The 18,760-nt window shown below is 34.1% G+C and overlaps 2 protein-coding genes across 4 annotated transcripts; one reads left to right on the plus strand and one right to left on the minus strand.

Annotated features, from left to right (window-relative positions):
- The first annotated feature begins 2,720 nt into the window (after positions 1-2,720).
- Positions 2,721-3,479, plus strand: LOC117689119 (complement C1q-like protein 2). Its single transcript, XM_034468957.2, has one exon. It carries the CDS (start codon positions 2,721-2,723, stop codon positions 3,477-3,479), a length of 759 nt encoding a protein of 252 aa, XP_034324848.2.
- A 2,410-nt stretch (positions 3,480-5,889) lies between these two features.
- Positions 5,890-12,433, minus strand: LOC117688840 (DNA polymerase eta-like). Of its 3 annotated transcripts, none has more exons than XM_066088463.1 (11): positions 12,338-12,433; positions 11,977-12,139; positions 10,325-10,459; positions 9,579-9,778; positions 9,285-9,454; positions 8,734-8,837; positions 8,394-8,513; positions 7,924-8,047; positions 7,420-7,485; positions 7,131-7,303; positions 5,890-6,917 (listed from the first exon to the last, which is right to left on the minus strand). In XM_066088463.1, exons 2-11 carry the CDS (start codon positions 12,099-12,101, stop codon positions 5,894-5,896), a joined length of 2,241 nt encoding a protein of 746 aa, XP_065944535.1. In that variant the 5' UTR covers positions 12,102-12,139; positions 12,338-12,433; the 3' UTR covers positions 5,890-5,893. The 3 variants fall into 3 exon arrangements, with proteins under 3 accessions (XP_065944535.1, XP_034323346.2, XP_065944536.1); XM_034467455.2 differs by having other exon boundaries at positions 12,239-12,406; XM_066088464.1 differs by lacking the exon at positions 11,977-12,139.
- Between the last annotated feature and the right edge of the window lie 6,327 nt (positions 12,434-18,760).

Raw genomic sequence — 18,760 nt, forward strand, 5'->3', positions numbered from 1 at the left:
ATATATATATATATATATATATATATATATATATATATATATATATATCCAAGAAAAACCTCAGTGGTCGGTGAAATATATATAAAACTTAAATAAATGAAAACACAAAGATCGAGTAAAACATAAGCACTTTCATTTTCTTCAGATGTTTTACAATACAGTATTGTAAAACATCTGAAGAAAATGAAAGCGCTTATGTTTTACTCGATCTTTGTGTTTTCATTTATTTAAGTTTTATATATATATATATATATATATATATATATATATATATATATATATATATATATATATATATATATATATATATATATATTGGTATTATACACTTCCTTTGTTACCTTTTGCAATATTACATTTTGCGTCTGGATAAACGCAAAATTTTATAACATGATATGATATTACAGGGTTTTAATTTCAGAACTACATTGTATGTGGTATTATATATGCATAATTTTTTGTGCCTTGCGATAAGAATAAAATATTAACGTAATTTTACACTTTTGCTTCCAGTCATTCCTTATTATTATACGTCATAATTATCAATTCATTTTTAAATACATAAAGATTAGATGATCTAATAAAACTAAGTACTCGTGAAGTCTGAAATAAATAATTATCCATGATTTTTACCATTACTACGCTTTTTAGGTTTGTCTTTGTAAATCTTAATGATACAAATATTTAAATGTGTTTGCAGTGAATTCTTAAATTGTTAAATATACATGGCAATACAATAGACTGGTGTATTCGATGAACATTAAGTAATCAATTACCCTGCCGAAATTTTGGAATTAAAGAGGTTAGGATGTGTCAATTATAATCTTCACAAATATCAAGGCAATGATACTTGGATTTATAAATGCATCTATGTTAATTCACACATATTGGGTCTTTTCTTATTATAAGAATGCACATGACATATTGGTGCATAACGTATTTAATAAAAATATTTTTTGCAATATTATCCCTTTCTATTCATATGAATTAACTTAAACATTGAAACCAAACCGGCACTCTCATCATCCTTACTTTGGATTGTAAAGGATGCATAATAAATATAATGTTATATATTTTTAAGAAAAGCACCAAAAATTGCCTCGTTAGGAAATTTCTCAGAAAAAGGAGTCTTAAAGTATGTTGTATTCATGCGCGGACCCCTCCGACCCCCCCCCCCCCCCCCTCCCGATCCACACATGGTATTCTTGTATAAATAAATATTTTTTTTTTTTTTTATGCAATGTGACCCTATTTCAAGGATGTATTCAAAATCACTCAGCTCTGCTGTAAATATAAAAGAACACTCGTCTGATTTACCTAATTTAGATTTTGAAAAAGATTAAATAACTCAGGTTGTTTATATATAATTATATAAATATTTATTTATCTTTTATTTCAACCGGTACCAAATCAAATAAATGGACGCTGTCAAACAAAATAGCCGTTTTGGATTTTAATCCATTGTTTAAACTAAGAATATCCCTTGATTTAATTACATTGGCAATACAATTTGCGTTATTACATTTGCTGTTAATTTTGACGCAAAATGTTATAAGGCAAAATGTAATATTATAATTTAGTCGTTATTACATTTCGCATTATTAAAGTTTGGGTTGTAATAACGGAAAATGTAATAAAGGTGGTTTGTTACAATTTGCGTTGTTATTACTTTGCGTGTTGCTGCACTGTACATAAAGACTAAAAATGATGTATATTTTTTTCTCAAACTCGTGTCAAAGATTTTTCTCTAAATACGCCACATATACCTTTAAATATCACTGGGTTATAAATTTAATCTTAAATCTAGTTTGACGTTTTAATTACATAGATTGTAAGTTTTCTGATAGCTCAAAACTTCACAATATTTTGAAACAGATCATGAATGATGTTCAACGATTGTAAGCGTTTATGTTGATTTTGATTTTTATACGGCGCTATTTGTCTTCTAGGAGAAAACATAAAAGTGTTACATGCGAAAAAAAACCCGCAATGCACATTTGCTTTGACTGATAAAAATCACCAGAAAAGATCTTAAAATTAATACTAAAATTCACTGAAAGTTTACAAGAATAAACAGGATGTTTAAGAGGTGGTTCAATTGTTTTTAAGTAGAGGGTAGAAAAATGTTAACATTTTACGTCATTGACGATGCTATACGGCTACACCATTGACTTTTTGCAGTCATAAATTTAACTGAACGCAACGTATAAAAATACGCCCATAGAATGATTACTCTATCATATCTAAAAATAATATTTTTTACTCAATGAAAACCAAATTAAAATGGAGAGTGAATAAGGCACTGTGGTTAATTTTGAATTTTTTATTTATAAGAAACGGCAAACAAGAAATATATTGCAGGCGTGTGGAGACTATCCCTACCTCAAGCTCTATATGATATGTTATCTTCCGAAATAAGTATCATTTTCGTTGATATTTTTAGATCTGAATGACTTTTCAAAATCAGAAATTTTGTCTTATTTCGGTGAATTTTCATGAATTTATCGCACCTGTAACATTACTTTTAGATCAACCCTCCTAATTTAGCTTTAGTTTCATTAACATTTTTGCAGTAGCTATCTAATCTGTGTTAGGTCAAAGAAAATTAACTTCTGAAATGGCTTCCAATTTCTTATCAATCGTGCGTGCAATTCTTGTACAAAGGTGGTAACATTTCTTGTAGTCTATCAGTCTAGTTCACGACGATTGAACGTAAAACAATGATTGGAATAGGCGTGGTTTTAGGAACTATTGCCCTTTGTTACGCAAATGTGAACGTTGAAAATGAATTGATGGAAATTCGTACAATCCTAAATCGCCAAGAGAATGAAATAATAGCACTAAGAAATGAAAACCGTGCTCTACGCGGTGACGTCAGGAAAATGGGGATGGAGATCAATACTCTAAAGAACAGGGACAATCCCAGGCTGAAAAAAAATGAAGAGTTTACTATTGCTCAAGATGATGATATCAAAGGGAACAACTCAAGTAACAAAATAATAACTAGAATCGTAAGTGATCAAGTTACATTTAAGGGAGAAATGGAACGTCATAGAAGTATGAGACTATCACCAGAACCAGTTGCCTTCTATGCCTATATGTCTGCCAGTGAACCAAACCCTAGTCTTCATCATGCTCTAATTTTCGACGAGGTCAAAACAAACGTAGGAGGTGGATACAACCAATTCAGTGGGATGTTCTCTGCCCCGAGCCCTGGACTTTACGTGATTACATGGACCATATACACCGGGGATCATGGACAAACAGCTTTTTTTATTTATGTAAATCATAACGTGTTTGGGGCCACTTTTGGTGAAACAGATAACAACCAGAACGACTTTGACTCCGACTCTGGGAGCATGGTAGTGAATCTGAACGCCAATGATAATGTGTATATCCGCACATCTAGGGCTTGTTCCACTTATGTCATCAGTGATTCGAGTAGAAGGACAACATTTGCTGGATGGAGATTAAATTAATTGAAGCGTCTGGCGATGTTACAAAATATCAACGTAAAATAAAATACAGCTCACGTTCAATCAAATTGATCTTATTGTAGTTTAGCATTTTGTAGAAAAATCGATCAGAATTTCAATATTTTAGCTTTCTCTTAATGCACTAATTCAAAAAACCTGTACTACCAATTTTTCATTTTCCTCTGATCAATATTACGTCACAATAAAAAGCATGATGTCATTTTTTTAACGCAGAAATCATATCATTTTTAACTCTATCCTTTCTCCAAATTATAAAAACTAACGTTATAGGCGTAAAGTTTCACTAGAAACTCTTCTAACTGAACAAATCTTCGATTTCTCAGTATGTAACATATCATATTAATTGATGACATCACAAGTATGTTTAGTAGATAGAGCCAATGTCGGGAGACAAATCATCGGAGTGCAATGTAAACAAAACAACAAAGAGATGATGACCATCTCAAAGGGCCCCGCTTAAATAATGGACAATAGGATGAAAGGAATTTCAGAGAAATTTGCTTTGACCTTGACCTAGCTATAACTTCGAAATTTTCCAGCTGACATAAAACTTCTAATCCAATCTCAATACCACATACATACAGGCATTTTTGTTCAATCTGCATGTATGGGAAATAATCTACAGTCCAAAACTGATTATAAAGAGATCTGCTAGGACCTTCAAATAGACTTGGTTCAAGGTCACTGCACGTCATTAAAAAGTCTCCGTCAAAGTAAAGTATTGGCGTGTGTGTTTGTGTGTGATCCAATATCATAATATACAAGACGTTTGATACAATATCACATTGTACCATGTTATCTTTTTTACAACATAATATCATATGATATAATATTGTATCATATAACACAATAGTGTATCATATCATACAATACTGTACTATAAAAACATGTTATATCATCATTTAACAACAAACACATCAATCAAGCAGGTTTGAGTAGGACATGAGGTTTTTCTTTTACCAACTTTGATAATGGAGATCAGGCTCTGTATCTGAAGCTACCCCTGCGATTCATCTATATTATAGGTAAATCAACCATGCAAGTTTGAAACAGTAATATTATCTATTAAACGTGTGACCTGTTCCAAAAAACTAAACCTTGTCAAGGATCTGAAACATATGGCTCCGATTCAGTATCCTTGCCTGTGCAGTACATCAGTATCATAAGACGCACCATTTTCAATGTTTATACTGATATAGAAGTTTATAATGCTATGTAAAAATTTGAAAGACATATATCAAGTTATATAAGCAAGATACAGGGTTCATAATTCTTTGTTTTGTAAACAAAGCTCAAATATTGTCATTTATCACATATGTCTTGTATTGGTGTAAGTTTCAATCAAATGTATCTTTCTTTTGTTGATAATAGTATTTATGAAGATATTGAATTAGTTTAAATTGTTTTTACATGTCATTTTGTCTAAGAAATGGTAATTCTGTACATTACATTTTTTGTAAACAGCTGTAAGACTCGAGCTTTGTTTACATAACAATCAATTTTTACCTCTTTTTCTCGCTTGTAACTTGACTATCATTCAATATTTTGGTCAATCATTTAAAATGCACCAGTAAACCATTTCAGACATAAAAAATAAAAATAAATTTTTGGATCTCAAATCGTGTCAAAGTCCCATTAAAACCTTAACCTCCATCAGCATCCGATACCTATGGCCGAGATTCAGCATTCAAGCCTGTCAAATGTCACCAGTATCATAAGACGCACCATCCATGCAAGTTTGCTGATGTTAGGACCAGTAGGAACTTAGAAATGGCTATCAAAGGAAACCTGCTTCAAAAACTTTAACAAGCTCCAAAAACCTTAGTTAACCTCCTCCAGCATCTGAAATTCATGTCCCAGATTCAGCATCCAAGTCTTTCATGTTCATAATCACAAGTGGGTCCGGATGCATCATCCATGTAAGTTTGGTGAAAATAGGACAAGTAATAACCTTGATACAGGACCTACAACAAAACCCTTAACCTGGTCCGGACGCGACGCCAACGGTATAGCATAAGCTCCCCCTGAATTCGTCTCCGTGAGCTAAAAACGGAAATATAAATTTTGACCAAAATCGTGACCATCCCCCATTAAGGTAAAATAGCGATCTATTCTGTCACGTGATACCATAGCACGACAGCATCAAAGAGAGACTTGATTTCGAGGTAGAAATATGATTTATTAGTGAGCACATTCACCTGATACTACTGGTAATTTTCAGCATTGTTCTCATAAAAATAAACAATTTAAAAAAATGATTATACATATAGTATTGACGATTATAAAACTCAGAGTTGCCTTAACGTACCAGCATTTTGAATTGCTTTATCAAATTAAAAGACCTAGAGCTGGTTATTTTGATAACAAAACCTTAAAAAATTAAAAACAGCTATTCATTAGGTTGACAAATTTTTATTAAAGAAATGTGATATGGTCTGTGTTTTTCCAGCATTGTTCTTCATTTTCTTGGTTGCTTTCTTTGGTGACAGTCCTCTATCTCCTAATGATCTCTTCCTTTGTCCTGAACTTTTTTCATTTTGACCACTGTTTTTATCAGATGTCCACGTAAGCTCTTTTTGCAGCTCCTTTGCAAAATGAAAATCCATGTGTTCTGTAATCACATTTTCTTCAACTTGTTTATTGCACTTACTACATGTAACAAAACTTTGTTGGCTAGTAAAAGTAACAGATGTATGTTGATCCTCATGTTTACTGAGGTACTTCTCCATGCTCGTTTTGTCTTTCTGTTTTTGTTCTTCATGGCCAACGGTTTGATTACCTTTGGACGTAGAAACACATTTCATTTGACTCAAAACCTCCTGTCTGAGCTCTATAGGAAGTGCTGCAAGAAAATCAGGATCCACTAGATTCTCGGAAGACTTGTCCTCCTCAGAAGACTTCCAAACACATGTACCTTGTTCTAATTCTTTAGAATGAGATTGCGATATCATTTGATCACTTATAAGTGTTGTCTCAGAACTATTCTGACATGATTTTTTTTCAATTTTCCTCATGGCAAAAAATCCACTTCCTTTGTTCCTCTTATCTCCTGCTGTTAGAGAATCTGAGGCCAAGTATGATGCTTGAGAAATAAATCTATCAGATTCATCATCATTACCTTCATTTTTATCGTTATCATTGTCTTTGCAACTCTTTGAACCCACTTCCTCTTGCAGAGAACAATTTTCTTGGTGATCTTTATTTTGCTGATCTTTGCAGTCCTTCTCTTTCTGGAAGAAGCTTGCGATGGTCTTTGTTGGTAGTTTTGTTTGCTGACTTGAAGTGGATTGTGGCTGACTAGCTGATCCCTGGTTTACACTTTTCTGTCCCCTGAAGGAGGACAGACTCAGTGTTGATTGGTTGTTACCCTCATCCTGAAATTTGGTGGCTGAGACTCCAAGGCATAGTATTGGAGGTGACCTAAGACAAAAGAAGTACATGTATATAAACATCTGAGGAAAAATTATCACAATGAATGGAAATGATGGAAATGAAGTCAATAGTCAACATCAGATAACAATGATTTCAAAAAAATTATCAGCATCTAAGTTGAACATCAATATTGTAGAAACAAATTATCTTGGATGTCTTCACCATATGAATCTAGATAAAATATACATGTATCATACATACCAGGCTGCCTGGTGAGCTGGTGCATTGTTCAGTTTTAGGATCAAAGAATATGCATCATTGGCAATTTTCTCTGCATCATATTTTGTTACTGCACAGGCTCTGCTTGCTACGACTGGTGATGGGTTACTCAGGTAGCGAACACTCACAGTCATGGACCGAGCAATGCGGCTGTTCTGTAAAGTCACACATTGAACATTTACTGAAATGTTTTTCCCAAAAATGCTATCGTCTACATGATTTGAACGCATCCAAAAGACATGTCTGGTTATTTACTAACAAAGGCACTTACCATTTCTTTATCCTTATTTAACCTTTCTGCCACTTCTTTAGACAGCTCTAGTAACCAGAATTTTACCTAAATATGTACCAAGAGATTGTATTACTGTAAAAATGTATTTCTTTCTTTATTTCCTTAAGTGAGATATTTCCCCTAGCTAGTTTAAATTTGCCTGAACACATTTGTCCCCAACAGTTTCAAATTAACCTATCATAAATTATCACACTGACAGTTAGAAGAATGATATGAAAATATTCCAACGGTGGAAATTTTGCTGTATAGAGTATCTTCATATCTTAATCGCAATATATATTCAAAATGCAAACACAATTAATTCAGATAAACACAGCCTATTTGGAAAACATACAGATTTAGCCTCACAAATATAAATTAATTATTTTAAAGATGAACTAAAAATAAAGTACTTTGAAAGTCAGATTGGTTAAACTGAAAATAACAATAATTTAAAGATATTTTAATAAATGACTGAATGCCAAATGACCAACAATCTGTTACCTTTTCCTTGGTGTCTAGACATGTTTTGCCTGGGAAATTTTTACTGCACCCTATGGACTTGGCTAACTGTCTGGCAGACACTGGCTCGTGTTCTATGCCACGGCAAACCTCATACAACCAGGACCTGTATGATAATCAGACTTTGTCAAATTCCTAAAAATCAAATTATAAACTGTACAGAACGACACCTGTTAACTCCAAAATTATAAACTTCCCTAGTATTGCATTAAATTCTATTAGATTCAAGATGACTCAACCTGGTTTAGATTTCTGTGTTTAAATTTCCAAACTTTTCACCAGCTTAAAGTACCCATAAAAGTTATTTAAAACTAAATCAATTGTTAAATATAAACATGTAGCAAAATATCATATTCTTAGATTTTTCAGTCTTAACCTTACTGGAAGAATAAAACCTGTACATGGATACCACAGCACCACATGTAGTTCCTCTGATATTAAATTGTACATACCCAGTCTTTTCTCCAAATTTCTGCTGTAAGGTATGCAGCTCAAACTGACACAACTCTCCCATGTTCTCAATGGCCAGTTGTTCCATCACTGAATGACCCAGCTTACCACCCAAGTTCCGACTAACAGAATAAAAAAGGTTCATGAAAACAATACTGAAAATTTGAAAACTGCCAAAATTTCAATAAGATAATATATAAAGAACAGACATTCAAAGTTCTAAAAAAACAACAACAAAAAAACCAACAGAATTTCAAGCTACACGGAGAGTCAATTCAAAAATATTCTCAGGGTAAGAACTACACAGAGTACAGAAGGTAGAGCAATTTTGAGTGAGCTTACATTTTGGTGAGGGGTAAGCCATCAAACAGCTGCTGTACAGAACTGTGGGGGAGTATCGTCTGCTTGTTTGGTTTATGAATTCCACAGGCCAGCTTAGCCAACATCTAGTCAGAAAAACATGGTTGCCTCATACAAAAATACTGTCAATTAAATATTTTATTTAACAGCTGTCACACATAAATCATTTAAGGAAAGAATTTGATAGTCACCATTTGTACAAGTACAGCTGATCTTCGATATCTCAAACACTGAAATCTCGAATAAAATGGATATGTCGCGGTGAGTTGAAAGTCCTCATCACTTATTTTTTAAGTATTTTACCCTTGATATATCGAATATTCGGATATCTCAAAGTTTTTAAACAGTCCCATCTAGTTCAAGATAACGAAGATTGACTGTTTACAGTTTACAGCATATTGCATGTTACAGATACGGAATAATTGGCAACTGCAATTAACCCAATTTGCAATTCATTACATGTAATTTATCACTAATTAGCAGTTTTCGAACAAAATTTAATTCTATTTAGAACATCAAATGGTTTACAGTACCTTGTTATGAGCTATTCCTGCAGAACATCTGAAACCAGTTTCCTTGTAAACTGCAGCTCGCATTTCCTCTGCAATGACTGCTCCAATAAGCAGCTTCTGGTCTGCGTTGTCACCACTGTTGTTGCTTGGCAACAGCTGTATCCAATCCCTGACTCCCTGACCTCTTTTACCTGAATATTACAAGATAACTTACAAATTACACTGTTCTGGTGATAATTATTTATGACATAATCAAATAGTGTCCATCTTATCAGTATAAAAGTTTAGAACACTGCGAGTCTTTATCGTACATACTTCCATCTTTGTTGTCCCCCCAGCCCACAATAAATGTGTTGGGGAGCTGCTCTGGAGACACATTATCACTGTCCAGGGTGTCCATTCGCTTCTTGACTTCCTCGGTCAGGTCAATGTAAGCCTCATCAATACTGGCTCTCTCCACACAGTCACTGAACTTACTCAGTACAGCTATCACCTCAGCCCCTGCTTCCCGGAATCTACAAACATCAAAGGAGGCGGAATACAACATGTCAAAAAAACTGATTAAAACTTTCTATGCTTACAACTTTAATGATTGATAAGCCATTTTTTCTGATATAACCCAATCATCAATCAAGGCAACAGCAAGAATCACACAACCAATGCACACTTTTACAGATTAACTAAATACAGCTGCTGTTTACACTAACAGTAATTTTGCTACATTAAAAATCAATGGAAGGCTTTTACCAATTTTCAAGGTATGCAAATCTGTTTAGAAAGGTAATTAAATACCTTAGATTTTTATATGTAAAATAATACAGGAAATTTTAGAATTTGGCAAAAATAAGCATTTGGGCTCATGGACTGAAAATATTTAAACCTGCACATTTGATTTTATTTCATTCACTATGTCACATTTCTAAGAGTGATGACTGCAGTATTTAGGTTTTCTTTATATATAATGCTGAAAAATGAAAGGATCACTGATATACTGTTAAGGATTATTAACCTCAACCAGTTCTTCTGAATGTGATAGGTGAACTAAAACCACGGGTCCTTACTTGGTGAGATCGGCCTTGCCTCGGACTTCGGGGACTCGGAAGAAGTGGATGTTTGGACACTTTGCCTTGGCATCATCTCCCATCATGTTCCTGGTTACTCCCTTAGCCCGCGCCTCGTACCCAACGGCTATTATCCTTGACAAAAACAAGATGGGTTATTTTTCTAAAGAATATTAATTTTGTTACTTTACCACTGAGTCTAGCCAAACTGGATAAGGCGAAAAAAAAAAATATGTGTGTTTCCGGTATCCCGACCGACCCTAATTTTACGCGCCGACCCTAGCCCGTTTTATTGCAAATCCGGATTACATACCATAATTTGTTCTAAAACTACAGTCTTCAAAACACGCCCAGTTAAAAAGACGCTTGTAACAAATGAATAAAAAATGTCTTTTCAAGTGTTTAAAAGATTTCAAATGTGTAGATACTCGACAACATGGCGGGTATCGCAACCCCAAGTCCAACACACGTTGTCATGGGGTTTAAGTTAAAAAATGTCTGCATTCACCCAAAATTAATGCAATAAATAGCTTTCCTGAGCACTGGACTGTGGGGAATTTATACGGAGAAATTCATAATTTTGAAGCAAGCAAAGCCAAAGGATCGAAGTTTGAGTCATTAAATGAGTCCTATTGAGATGACGAGTCATTTCCCATTTAATATGTAAACGGTGTGAACGTTGGACCGAGCGCAAATTTAACACAGTGCAGTTTGATTTCTGTATTATAAATTTCTATTTAAAATGCACACAGTAGGATCCGCCAGCATGGTTGCTTACTCAAATCATTCGTCAAAGTTAAATTAAACGTCGCGTGCTAAGTCTACATTATGACGTCATATTTCAGACGTAAAACGTCTTCGGAAATAGCCGAAGAGACTTACGTGATTCCGATTTTTTTTTATTTCTTCTTTCATTGTTCATCAATTTAATTCATATGAATGCCTATGTAATAAAATTGAATACTTTATTCAGAATCTTAAAGATCAGTTCCTTGACGTTAATGTTTTTATTTTCCATCCGATAATTTGATAAGACATACATAGAACAAGTCGTGTTTCTTGATTGAAGCACTATTGAAACTTATCTGGTTTCCTTTTTAATTTCTTTTAATTCAAATTTCCTTCTATTGAAACACTGGAACTTATTTAATCGAGTTTAGGGGCAATAAACATCGATAAGTACCAGTCTATCAATGATCGAACTAACTTTTTTAAAACACAAAATGGCTGCCAATATGGCGGCGCCCAGGGCTGGAAGAAATTTTTTTTGGCCTTAGTACCCCTGATTCAACTTTCATTTTTCATTGATTTTCTTATATATACGTGTTACCATTAATCCTCGCTTCGCGAGGCAGGCTTCACCCGCCTCTCGCTGCGCTCGGTATTATAAAATGGTTTGTTACACACAGGGCACACATGTTGGGGCTCACTATCATGTTTCTTCATATGTCTCTTGGGGGAGGAGAAGAGCTTATAAAAGTTTCAGACCTCTCGATTCTCTTTAATTGGGGCCGATATTCGGCCCAATTCCCAAAGTGAAAAAGACATCTTTTTCCCAAAATTGAGTGTGTTTTTCCCAATTTGAGAATACATAATACATGAGCATGAAGGATCTAATTTTAATTAGATTGTCATTATTCTATATGTCATACCCTCCTCCTCTCCATTTCTTATACTGCACCACAGCACAGGGAAGACCCTTGGTCTCCGGCTTCAGTCGCTGTTCTACCTGGACATAGAAACAGTCCATGTCGACCAGGGCAACAACTCGCTCCATGCTTACATATACAGATATATATATATATATCTATTCTCCTGCAAAAGAGTTTAAGATGCATTTAATAAGCAAATTAGTTTTTCTTTTTGTCTTAATTTTTAAAAAATACTACAATGTACACATTAGTAATACAGTACCATAAATAACCCAAAGTTATATTACAGGTTCAAGGTAAATCCTGCAATTTGTATTCCGAAGAGACGTTAGTCAAAGATGATTTTAATTTAAACACCTACAGATGTAGTCTCAACGCAAGGTAACTGCTTGTCACATCACGAACATCCAAAATCCCTGGTCACCCAACTTATTTTCTATCGTTTATTTCGTAGTTGTATGTAAATAATTTTGAGCCACCCGCGGTAGAAGAACCTGGTATGAAAATGACAAATCAGATATATACGGACAAAACGGAATATCTTAAATATTTCAATTTTATCAACGGTGCAATACAGACCGAGTCATGAAATAAAATATATAAGATAAAGAATAATCTTAACATGTACTCATCCAATCCGACCGCTTTTACTGATCTCTATGTGGAGGGGGCAGGCATTAATTATTGAAATTGCTCACAAAAGGGGGTGGGGGGGGGGGGGTGTGGTCCTGTTCGGCCTGATACTGCCCACAATCATCAAATTGATTATTTTTGCAGGGTGCACATGATACGTAGGCATTTGATTTATAAAAGAAATAAAAAGTTAACAAGTTTTAGCATTAGCACTGCACTGTGTTTCACTTGACCCGAGACTAAATATTTCGGGTGTTCGCGTAGCCATAGCGTACTTTGTCTGGGGCAGTTTATTCCATTCTTTGATGGTTCGTAGAAAGAATGCTAGTCACGATTGCAAGTTGGTCTTTGATGGGTAAGCTGGTGGGCATGCCGTGAACGTCGCAGGGGCGGTGTGAGACGAGCGTTTATGTCGTTGCGGGCAACCTGTTCGTTTATTACCTTGTACAATAACACTAGTCTTGTCATACTCCGACGTTGCTCATGTGACTGTCTGCATTCCAGGCCCCAGAATCACGAAGCATACTTAGACTAAAGTCAAAAATTGTAAAATGTTGTAATTATGTTTCTTTATTGAAAACACTGACAAAATTGAAATGCCTTTAATTAAAAGTGTCTTGATATAATGTTATCAATTACAAATTTCTATTGTCATTTTACCTGGGACGTAGATACTAACCGTTAGTATATACGTCCCTGATTTTATGATAAACTATTATTGTATGGCAGGTTGAAATTTTGACAAAAGTCTGAAATTGCTTCATGATCCTGAGGCATGTTGGACCATGCATTAATAATTAAAAATCCTCACAAATTATTGCAATGTTTTCATCTAAGTTGATATTAAGTTTTAAATATTTCTGAAACCTTATTCACATCAAGCTCTTTTTAGAGACTTTAAACATTTTGTACTGCTGTTTTGGTAATATATTCATTTTTTTTAAATTCATAAAATAATTTAAATAATTAAATAAATATTAATAATAATAATAATAATAATAATAATTAGATAAATTTAAAATAAGACCTACTAAGCTTATCGAATTGTTCTAATCGAGGAAATGAAAATTTATCAATAATCTAGATAATCAAATAGGCTTTTGGTGCGGGATGGGATAAGTGCGCCTCTCGGACTGTGTAAATTATTCCTCATATAATGACTTTTATTTCTTTAAATTATGTTAAAGAAAAGCTTCTTGTACTGAAATGAAAACCCTTGCATTAATTTGCTTATATCCTACCACATATCTGAGAATGTCGACTGTAATATTTGGAGAGGTTGGTTATTGTTATGTACATGTGTTGCTGCAAAGACGAACGGATTACCGCAACCCTGTCAATTAAATGTGACAAACTACAGGAACCAATTCTTTTTAATGTGATATGAATAAACTTTTGATACTCCCACTTTACAGTAGTGATAGGGACAATTTCAATTTTAATTTCTTTATTGACCAATTAAAGGTCCTCAATGGCCAACATGAAGATTGTACAATAAACATTCAATAAACATGTACAAGAGGGAGAGAGTTGGATGATTGAAAGAGCTAGGACAGACATGAACATTTAATTAGTATATACATGTATGTTTCTATACTCAATAAATATGTATATTTATATTAAACACCCATACATAAATATGTCAAAATACATACAAATCTGAAATAGTCTATCATATGACTGAAAACCAATATTTGACTCAAATACAAATAAGACAGTTCCTTTTGTAAAAATTTACTAAGAGAGTTTAATATGTTTAAATTTTCACAGTTTAATTAAATCCAAAATATTTTTTGTTTATTTTGCAAACTAGTAAAATGTTTAACTTAAATCCAAAATCCAAAATAATTTTTGTTTATCTTGCAAACTAGTAAAATGTTTTACTTTAGATGAAATTAAACCAAATAGTTCCTCTCTTTCTTTTGTGAATTTCCTACATTGGATAAGAAAATGTTCTTCATCTTCAATTCTACTGAGTTTACAATTTTTACATATTCTTTCTGTTCTAGGTGTGTTACTATATCTGCCCAATTCTATGAGAAGTCTATGCGCTGATCTACGCAGTCAACAGATTGGCTTTCGTACTCAGGTCATAATAAAGTTAAATACTTTTTTCCAGTCTGAAGTTGGTTTTCAAAAAAAAGTAACAAGTGTTTCATTAAATCGAGTAATGCCAATTCATCAAATATTTTTTAGTCTGATATTGTTTTAAAGAAGTAACAAAGTCCTTTTTAGAATATGTCATAACCTTTTGAATATTAAGAATGTTTTGCAATTTTTCTATAGAGGAAAACCAAGCTGTATTTTGGGCGAGATGAAGTTCTTTACTACAAAAGAAATGCATTTTTAATGAAAGAAAATCTGTTGTAAAATTTTCAAATCTGTAGCAATATTTTAGAAATCTGTTGTCAATATCATAATGAAGAGAATATCTTCCTAGTTCAGAAAGCGAAGCATGGTTCATACTTTTCTTACTCAAACCCGATTTGGTTTTACAAAATTTAAGATGTAAATTTTCAGCTATTTAAAAGTTCTTACATCACTGTTGTATCAATATATCATTAGACTTCTTATCTTTATGTTATTCATATTAAAAATTCCCCATATTTCAGGGCCATAAAGTAAAATAGGCTTTATAGTGTGATAAAATACATTTAAGCTAGTGGATATCCAAGGGTTTAGACAAAGAAAATCTTTCCGAAGTTTGAAATAAATAAACACAATTAAGATTCCCCTTGACCCACCGCGGACATTCCACGTCATGACGTTTAATTACCAAAGTAGTACAAAACTTAAGTACCGGACCACATTCATTTTCATTATAATGACTGTCGGTGGAAAAACCAACCGAAATATTTCAGCTAGTTTACATTTCTTGTACGAATTAAGATAGGATGTAACTCTCTTAGAAAATAAATTTGATTTTCTGAAGGAAAACAAAATTGTCATCACCTTGGAACCTTACGTTGAAGCACAGGAACTTGTTGAACACTGTATATGTTTATTTTATTGCATAAACATATACAAAAGGTTCGAACACAAGTTCTTACAACTTACGAAGTTCTTACCAAGCATAACAATTTACGACTGTATAGTATAGTTTAGAATGGAGAGTACATAAAAATGGATATTACTCAAATAGTCAAATTATTGAACAAAAGTACATGTATTAAAAACAGTTCTGTTTGAATTTGGTCAAGGCAGTAAGACTGAAATTACGAGAATCTGCCACAATCTCTTATAAAGATCTCTTATAAATCTTTGAACCGCAAAAAAATACCTTGGTTTAAATTGACACTCAGAGATTCATCTCCTCACAAAAGTAAATGACGATTTATAATATTAATTTGATTAAAATTAAAATCTTTATTCTTATGATCGATCAATATACATTTGTATTACTCTCTTTAATGATATCCGTCATGCTGTGAGATTGAATGTAATCTTCTCTTGTCATGATGGTGGTGATAATGATGACCTTGAAACATTCTAATCTAGTGGAAAGGTCATGATAACGCGATGACTTTTGTCTATTCCAATCATGTAAACTTATTTCTGACTCAAGCTGTTAAATTTCATAATTCATGGTGTCGCGAGAAAACAAATAAAAACAAACCTCGTCCATTATCTAGATGCCACAGTTTATAGGCAAACTATCAAAATTATTGACCGACATGCATCCACATACATAAACATTTGAAGGTCATGACACACAAAAGATAAACGTATCTGAATAAATGGTAAGTGACACATGAACACACAGATAGACATAGTGCTTTTAACATAAAGCAGAATCAAAGACGTGACTAAATTAAAAGTATGATGAATGCATGTCATTTTATCTAAAAGTGATTAATTATAAAATTCTTTTTGGTGCTTCAGTCTTTAATTGGTAATTCTTGTAAGGCTACAAAAGTTGTATCCGAAGACATTGTCTGACACTCTATATATCACGAGAGAATTAAGGCTCTTCAACGGGAACGTTCAGCAAGCCTTGTGAGACCATATAGATTTTTTTACGCAATGATAAAGGAGAGCCGAGAAAACACGAGATCGAAACGGTTTCATTAAAGGGCTATAAGTTTTGTGAATTTATTCCGTGACGACGAGTATAAGACGGGATGTGGTTTAATCAGAGGTTAATGAATAAAAATCGATGAAAACGAGGCAGATGACCTCTGATAATAGATTACGACCCCTCTTTCTTTCTTTCTTTCTTTCTTTCTTTCTTTCTTTCCCATTGCAAGCAACACGATAGTAGGGAGAAAATGCCACGATCTTTTTGTCCAATTCGTTTATTCTATATTTTTTCTTCGGATTTGGGACCATCATATGACTTTGCATTATAGCTCTATATCCATTTGATTTTTCTACCAGCCGAAAGCTGCATACTTTGAAATACTAAGTACATTGTAGCGACATACATGTGAGAAATGTGAAGTTCATTGGTGCCTCGACCCTAGCGGCCCATCACTACACTCATTAAGACACCTGACGACTTTCCAGGGATTATGTAGCTAATGATAACTTTTCATTGAATCCCTAGATTGAACATTGATTGATAAAGCTCGTTGTCATCATGGAATCCATTGTGAACGATTGTGATATTAAGTAATTCACTACAATGAATAATTAATTTCGAATAAAACGTCCAGCGTTTATAGTACAGAGTACTAGTATACACAGAGGCGCGGATTGAAAGACAATCTATTTCCCGAGAATCAATTACTAGTAAGCCGTTTATTCAGGGGAAAAAAAGAAGAAAAAGTGATCTAACGTTAGGATCGAATATTTTTTACCTATTTGTGTAAACTGTTACCCGCAGCTTTCTTTTGATAACACATTGCATGTTTACCCTCTCTTTCAAGAAGAATCCATACTGCCCCTTTGAGAATGAAAGATCGATTTACAAAAGCAAAATCTCGCTGATATAGTCAAAAGATTTATTCATCTACGTGTAACAAATCTAAGCATTAACATGCATGATTAACAACCGAACAATAACTGGACAAAGAGATTACAACATGCAAATCTCTCTCTCTCTCTCTCTCTCTCTCTCTCTCTCTCTCTCTCTCTCTCTCTCTCTCTGGTCTACCGTCTGATAAATAACCCGAATTTTCCCGCTAAGCTACAACTTCAGTGTATCAAAAAGTATCAACGGAATTGGTAGAACCCCAAATCATTTTTTATCAATATTTATACATTTGTCTAGACAAGTCACGTGGTAGCGGTGACGTTGACCGCGATGATGGTCGACTAGAATTCTTGCCGGTCACAATGAGCGAACTTGTTGTGGCGGCTAGAGTCTGGGACTTTGTCTGAAGCATCATTGTCGCCTCCAGGAGATTTGATTTCTTACCGCGGTCTGTTCGCTCGCTGTGAAGACAACCTTCGGACTTACTGTAAGTACTAAGCAAATTTCCAGGTTTCAGTACCACGATATTTTTCCCGGCCTCGGAACGACGCTCCATAACCGGAGATGGAATTTCCAGACTGTTGGAGCTTCCAGATCGCGAATTGCTCTCTAGATATGGCGGCGGAGACGGCTGGCGTTTTGTCAGTGGTGGCAATTTTTCTTCACATTTTTGCACCGTGATGTGAGGAAACATACATTTCTTTTTGTCCATTGAGGAGGAAGGGTCCTCTGTTAGGTCTGCGTCGACAGCGAATTTCATGGGGGCAGGGGAATACAGCAGCTGACGAAGGTCTTCACCCTCCTCCTCTCGCTGTTTTTGAGCGCGTCGTTCTAAAAGTTTCCCTTGATTTTTCTTGCGCCCATCCCTCTGGTCTGCTTTTGAGGTTTTGCTTCTTAGTGAAATTCTCTCCACTTTCGGACTCAGATCCAATTCCACCAACTTTTCGGCCATCTTTATTTGGGGGGAAAACTACGACACGTTATCATCATCCATCCCAGTTAAACTTCCCGCACCAAGTTTTACAGGACGATGGCACTGAATATATTTGTCAAATGTCACTAATAAAATCTGATGATAATCCCCATTAATTAATTAATGACTATTAATCCCCTTGTCTCTCCTTTTGAATAATAAGGATTACTGGAAAAAAATAAATATTCCTTCAAATCAATATGCGGACAATATTGCACCTTTTCACCAATACTTTCGTTCAGTTGCCTCGACAAGGAGATACA

Source organism: Magallana gigas, chromosome 6, assembly GCF_963853765.1.
Source record: "Magallana gigas chromosome 6, xbMagGiga1.1, whole genome shotgun sequence".
Taxonomy (NCBI): Eukaryota; Metazoa; Mollusca; class Bivalvia; order Ostreida; family Ostreidae; genus Magallana; species Magallana gigas.

Bases quoted from the DNA above. Each gene is read 5' to 3' on its own strand.
- LOC117688840 (XM_066088463.1), bottom strand. From the start codon at position 12,101: ATGGAGCGAGTTGTTGCCCTGGTCGACATGGACTGTTTCTATGTCCAG. The intron at 10,460-11,976 runs GTATGACATATA...GTTTTTGTCAAG, and splicing joins AAGAAATGGAGAGGAGGAGG to GATAATAGCCGTTGGGTACG. The intron at 8,048-8,393 runs GTATGTACAATT...ATTATCATACAG, and splicing joins AAATTTGGAGAAAAGACTGG to GTCCTGGTTGTATGAGGTTT.
- LOC117689119 (XM_034468957.2), top strand. From the start codon at position 2,721: ATGATTGGAATAGGCGTGGTTTTAGGAACTATTGCCCTTTGTTACGCA.